The sequence below is a fragment of the Penaeus japonicus genome, unplaced genomic scaffold, assembly GCF_977035675.1.
Source record: "Penaeus japonicus unplaced genomic scaffold, GWHDUDI00000001_assembly GWHDUDI00000022, whole genome shotgun sequence".
In the NCBI taxonomy this organism is placed as follows: Eukaryota; Metazoa; Arthropoda; class Malacostraca; order Decapoda; family Penaeidae; genus Penaeus; species Penaeus japonicus.
This window is the reverse complement of record NW_028234424.1, coordinates 24,846,251-24,851,250: the sequence shown is the minus strand read 5'-3', so window position 1 is coordinate 24,851,250 and position 5,000 is coordinate 24,846,251. Positions and strand designations below refer to the sequence as shown.

At 44.4% G+C, this 5,000-nt stretch overlaps 1 protein-coding gene across 30 annotated transcripts in view; it reads left to right on the top strand.

Moving 5' to 3' along the window:
* Larp4B (La-related protein 4B) overlaps nt 1–5,000 on the top strand; it is an 86,680-nt gene that overhangs the window by 55,061 nt on the left and 26,619 nt on the right. For 4 of the 30 annotated variants that reach the window (XM_086549647.1, XM_086549651.1, XM_086549670.1 and 1 more), the window contains exon 2: nt 2,005–2,296. The exons of 25 other annotated variants lie outside the window; for them this stretch is intronic. In XM_086549647.1, coding sequence (XP_086405773.1) covers nt 2,237–2,296 — 60 coding nt within the window. In that variant the 5' untranslated portion in view covers nt 2,005–2,236. Of the gene's footprint in view, nt 1–1,877; nt 2,297–5,000 lie in introns of those variants that run through there. One more of the 30 variants, XM_086549655.1, reaches the window with a different exon arrangement.

Genomic DNA, 5,000 nt, shown 5'->3' with positions numbered 1-5,000 from the left:
TTGAATTCGTCCAGGGAGTTAAAACATGTTATTGGCAAGTAAAAGCAACTCGGTTCGCATAAATAGTGATGGCGTGTTAATTGTGGATGCGCCAAGATTAGGATTGCTCAAGTATTCATAACGAGAAAAAAAAGTATTTTCAGAACATTAGTTTTTGTTTGTACACTCATATGCTGAGGCTATGCCAAGGTTTTTTTCCCCCCTGATCCATATGTTAAACCCTACATTCTTTCTTTCTATTTTTCATTCTTAGTTCTTAGTCTTTCTTCCTTTGTTAAGCAAAACAAAGGAGTTCATTACTCCCATGGACAGAGAGCAAGCCAACTGGGACGTAGGACATATGGAGTCGATTTCATTATATACGAAAGCTATAAGATAATTTGACGTAAGAATCGCAGTTGCTCTGAGAATTTACGAAATCAAAGAGTCTATCAAAGAACTATTACATTATATATATATATATATATATATATATATATATATATATATATATATATATATATATATATATATATATATATATATATATATATATCGTCGAGAAGAAAAAACGTTCTTTGTTGTTTTTCTTTAAAAAATCTCTCTTTAGTCTGCCCATACATTCCTTCCCTCACCCACCCGCCTTTCTGTAAACGATTTACAAATCTAAAATAAACTATCTCTTTTGTGTAAGCACCCCCCCCCCTCTCTCTCTCTCTCTCTCTCTCTCTCTCTCTCTCTCTCTCTCTCTCTCTCTCTCTCTCTCTCTCTTTCTCTCTCTTTCCTCTCTCCTCTTTCTTTCCTCTCTTCCCTTTCTCTACTCTCTCCTCTTTTTCTCCTCTCTCTTCCCTTTCTCTACTCTCTCCCTCTATTTCTTTCTTTCTCTCTCTCTCTCCTCTCTCCTCTCTCCCTCCCTCCCCACCTCTTTCTTTCTATCTATCTATCTCTCTTTCTCTTCTTTCTTTCCTCTCTCTCCTCTCTCTCTCTCTCTCTCTCTCTCTCTCTCTCTCTCTCTCTCTCTCTCTCTCTCTCTCTCTCTCTCTCTCTCTCTCTCTCTCTCTCTCTCTCTCTCTCTCTCAACACCCTCGTCAGTTTTGAGAGAACGAAATGAATCTTTCGAACGACCACCTCCCCCAACCTGCTGAGAACGTTACGGCGTCACGTACCTAAACATATTCCTTCAGTGTTTACTTGCTTATTCGAACACCGTACCCAAGGAGCCATGGCACACGAACGGTACAGAGACGGTTTTTTCTGTTTTGTTCGTTTGTTTATACGGATGTTCACGAGGGATGTGTCTCTCGGCGCTTGTGGAAGGACCGATAGAGAAAGGAGGTATATGATAAAGTGAAAATTTTCGTAGTCAATTTTTTTTTTCGGCGAGGGGCACAAGTGGCACCAAAACGCGGTCGAGGGATTGCCCAGGTGCCCAGCCTAGGATGGGCGATGGGGGATGGGGGAAGGGGCTCTGAGATTGATCATAGTGCTTGAATGATCTTAATATTAAACTACCTGATGACTAAGTTAGGAACACCATCCTCAGTACGCCCTCAAAGTCGTCGCCCCCCCCCTCCTTCTCTCTTTCTCTTTCTCTTTCTCTTTCTCTGTCGTTCTCTCCTCACCACGCCTCCCCCGCCTTCCCTCTTTCTCCTCCGTTCTTCTCACCCCTCCCTTTTCCGCCCTCTTATAATGTTTCCTTGCTTTGGCTCAATTATTATAGTTATGCAAGAGCGGGGCGAGCTAGACAAACACTCGTGACAGAGGTTAACATCACAGGTGCGTGGTGCGGTTAGTGGCACGTCGAATCGGCCAACACAGCCGTTACGACATTGTTTTTTAATCCGAGCCATGATCTCTACCGCAACACTTTCTTCTTTCCGGGCGTTTGCCATAAACACAGTGTACGATTCCCTGTCATCGCGCGCTTTTCGGCGGAATGGGCTCTTCCACGGGGATGAGCTAGACGCATAGATGGGAAAGAGAACTCGTCACGAGGTGCCCAGTATCAGTTACCAAGTGTTGCAGGGAGGCGGAGAATCCGTGCAGCGAACAATAACGACAGGCGCCTAGGCCTTGAAAAGCTGAGCTAGAGGACTCGGTGAGGTCGCGCAACGGCGATCGCAAGTGTAGCGTTAAAATCGAGTGACCACTGCACGCCCGACATTAACAGCATTCCCGAAGCCAAGGTCAAGCCGTGGCGGCTGCATGACTTTGCGGCCTCAGTGCCAACACAACGCACAAGCACGAGGCTTACACCATGCAAGAGCTGGAGACCTCGCCTCTCATGGGCCAGACCCCTCACCCATGGTGCCTGAAAGTAAGTTATGGAATATACACTCTGTGTATGATATCAGATGCGCTTCCTCTCTCTCCGTCCATGCCTCTCCCGTTATTTTCACTCTCCTCTTGGCATTGCCTGAAGTAGCTCCTACTCTTTCTGTGTGCTGATTTTTTGCCTTCCATTAAACTTTCCCACGTGAACTACCACCACGACTTGCATGTGGCGGAGGCGGCGTTTCCTTGACATTGCACCATATCGCACCCTTCCGGTGCCATATTGGATTCAGTCCACGTGTTTTGCAAAGCAGACAGCTGCTGGGTATTCTGTATTATGTGTCGACACTAAACCGAGAATTCTGATGACGCTAGTTATTATCAGCCCCTGGGAATTTTTGTGAAAAGTTTATTGCCAGATGATGCAGGAATCATATGTGAATGAACTCTTGAATGCATGAGTTTGTTGGTGCGCGCGTAAGTAATATATGAATGTGCGCACCACGTGTGTGCACGCTTCTACTTTCACAAATTTGTACCCAAAGTATCTTGTACTGGCTGGTACAAGAACTGAAAGCAATAATGCGAGTGTCAATGGCAGTGTAGTGAGACATGTCCGTGGTGTTGCGGACGCTGATGGCGCCTCTGCCAGCGTTGCGGAATTTGTGTGATTTGGCCATACTTTTGTGTTCGCGAGGGAGGACTCCGCTTGTAGCCACGACGCTGCTCTGTGTTTAGGTTTGCTTAATGGACATGTTACAATGTCTTCAGGGGAAACGATCACTAAACACTCTCGGAATACTGTCGTCGCATGAAGGTCCTCACAGGCAGACTCGATTTTTTTCTATGTATTAAAAGAATTCGGATCTATAAAAGGATATTGTATAGGGAAAGAAAGAGGCGAGAGCCAATAGGTAGAGTGATAAAATAGGCTAAAGAGAGGACTACTAAGTAGGTCATTGATAACCCACCTGTTGCGTAACAGTACCTGAGCAGATCTGTGAAAATAACTCGCGACCACAACTATGGTATTTTTGACTCCAAGGTCGCATGATTTTCTGGCATAACTTACCCGTGGACAATTTGTTCGCATTTTAGGTGTTGAAGTTGATTTTCCTCTCTCTCTCTCTCTCTCTCTCTCTCTCTCTCTCTCTCTCTCTCTCTCTCTCTCTCTCTCTCTCTCTCTCTCTCTCTCTCTCTCTCTCTCTCTCTCTCTCTCTCTCGCTCCCCCTCCCCCCTCATCTCTCTCTCTCTCTCTCTCTCTCTCTCTCCCTCATCTCTCTCTACCTCTCTCCTTCCCTCCCCATCCTCCTCCATGGTCCTTTCTGTGTATCTCTCTGTTCTCTATTTCCCTTTCTTCTTTCCCCCTCCTTCCCTTCTCTTCCTATCGTATGCAGTCTTTCTCATTTTGAGTGATTGACAAGAATCCCATTTTCTATTTTGCATCTCCTTTTCCCCTCGAGAGAGCGATGATGTCGAAAACATCCTACTATGTATATTATGTTTGGTATAGATATATTCGTCTAGTGGTACATTTAGTCGGAATAAGTTGCAATCTCTTGCGACTGCATGTTTGTTCTTATGAGCCCTTAGGTTGAACCTGTTGAAATGACGTTCCACACTACATGTAATCCAGGTTTCGCTGACGGTAAGGGTGCTTTCTTTCGAAAATATGCGTCCTAATAAATTAGTCATGATTTACTGAGTGTTGACGTGGTTTTGTTATATGTTTGCATTGTGAATGACGAAGAATATTCAAGCATTGGAGCGTCGCAGAGCGGCGTGTGTCGCCGATGCCACAGCATGACCAACACATGCTGTTCCGTACTTACGTAAAGAGTATCAAAAAACCTAGTCATCCATGTTACAAATGATACATCCGCCATGATAGGCAGCACGAGGAGAAAATTGCGAAACCAGAAGCGGATGCTGATGGCGGAACAAAGAGCCGTGACCAGCGAGTGTCACACCCTGGTAGCCCGTTGAGTTTTATTCGAGCAGAGCACAGGCAACGGCACGAACAGTGTCTCTCACTCGTGTAGAGTATATTATATTTATTCTGGAAGGTAGCAGAGATGCCATCCTTAATCAGAGCACGATGTTTACTTTGCTATACGTTGGGGTGCCGTGTCCACTCTGCCATCGCCGTGTCATCCAATTTGCTGCTACTAGCGAGAACTAAGTCCATATTTTGATTTTATAGTAAGATTACCTTACGATGAAGTGATCGTTGCAGCAGTAGTTGAACTCCTCGGTGTCTATGAGGATGAACATTACCTGCGCGATGGCTTTTTAATAAAAAAAAGTACTCCAGATATAGCTATATCATCTAATGATATCGAGGAGACAAATATAATCGACATTCAGAAGAAAGACCCACATTCCACCTGTGAATCATGATATATTTGATATAGGTGTTCAGTTCTTGCCCTCGCATCATATGCTGGTCCCAACTGTAGTTTTATCATAGGAGACAACGATAAAGTAGATGTCAAGTTTTCACCCCATGCCATCATTATAGAACGTGGCTGTTGTAGCTAATCGTCCCCACGATAAAATGTAAAACATTAAGGAAAAACGTTGAGAGCCATAGAGAAGTTATTGGCACAGACTTGATGTGCCAAAAATGTGCTAGGTCACAGGGAAGTTTTAATATATGGATAAATAGATGTAAAGATATATGATGTATGTATATAAATTGTGTGTGTGTGTGTATAATGTAATGGCTCCCCGGGATGTATCCAGCC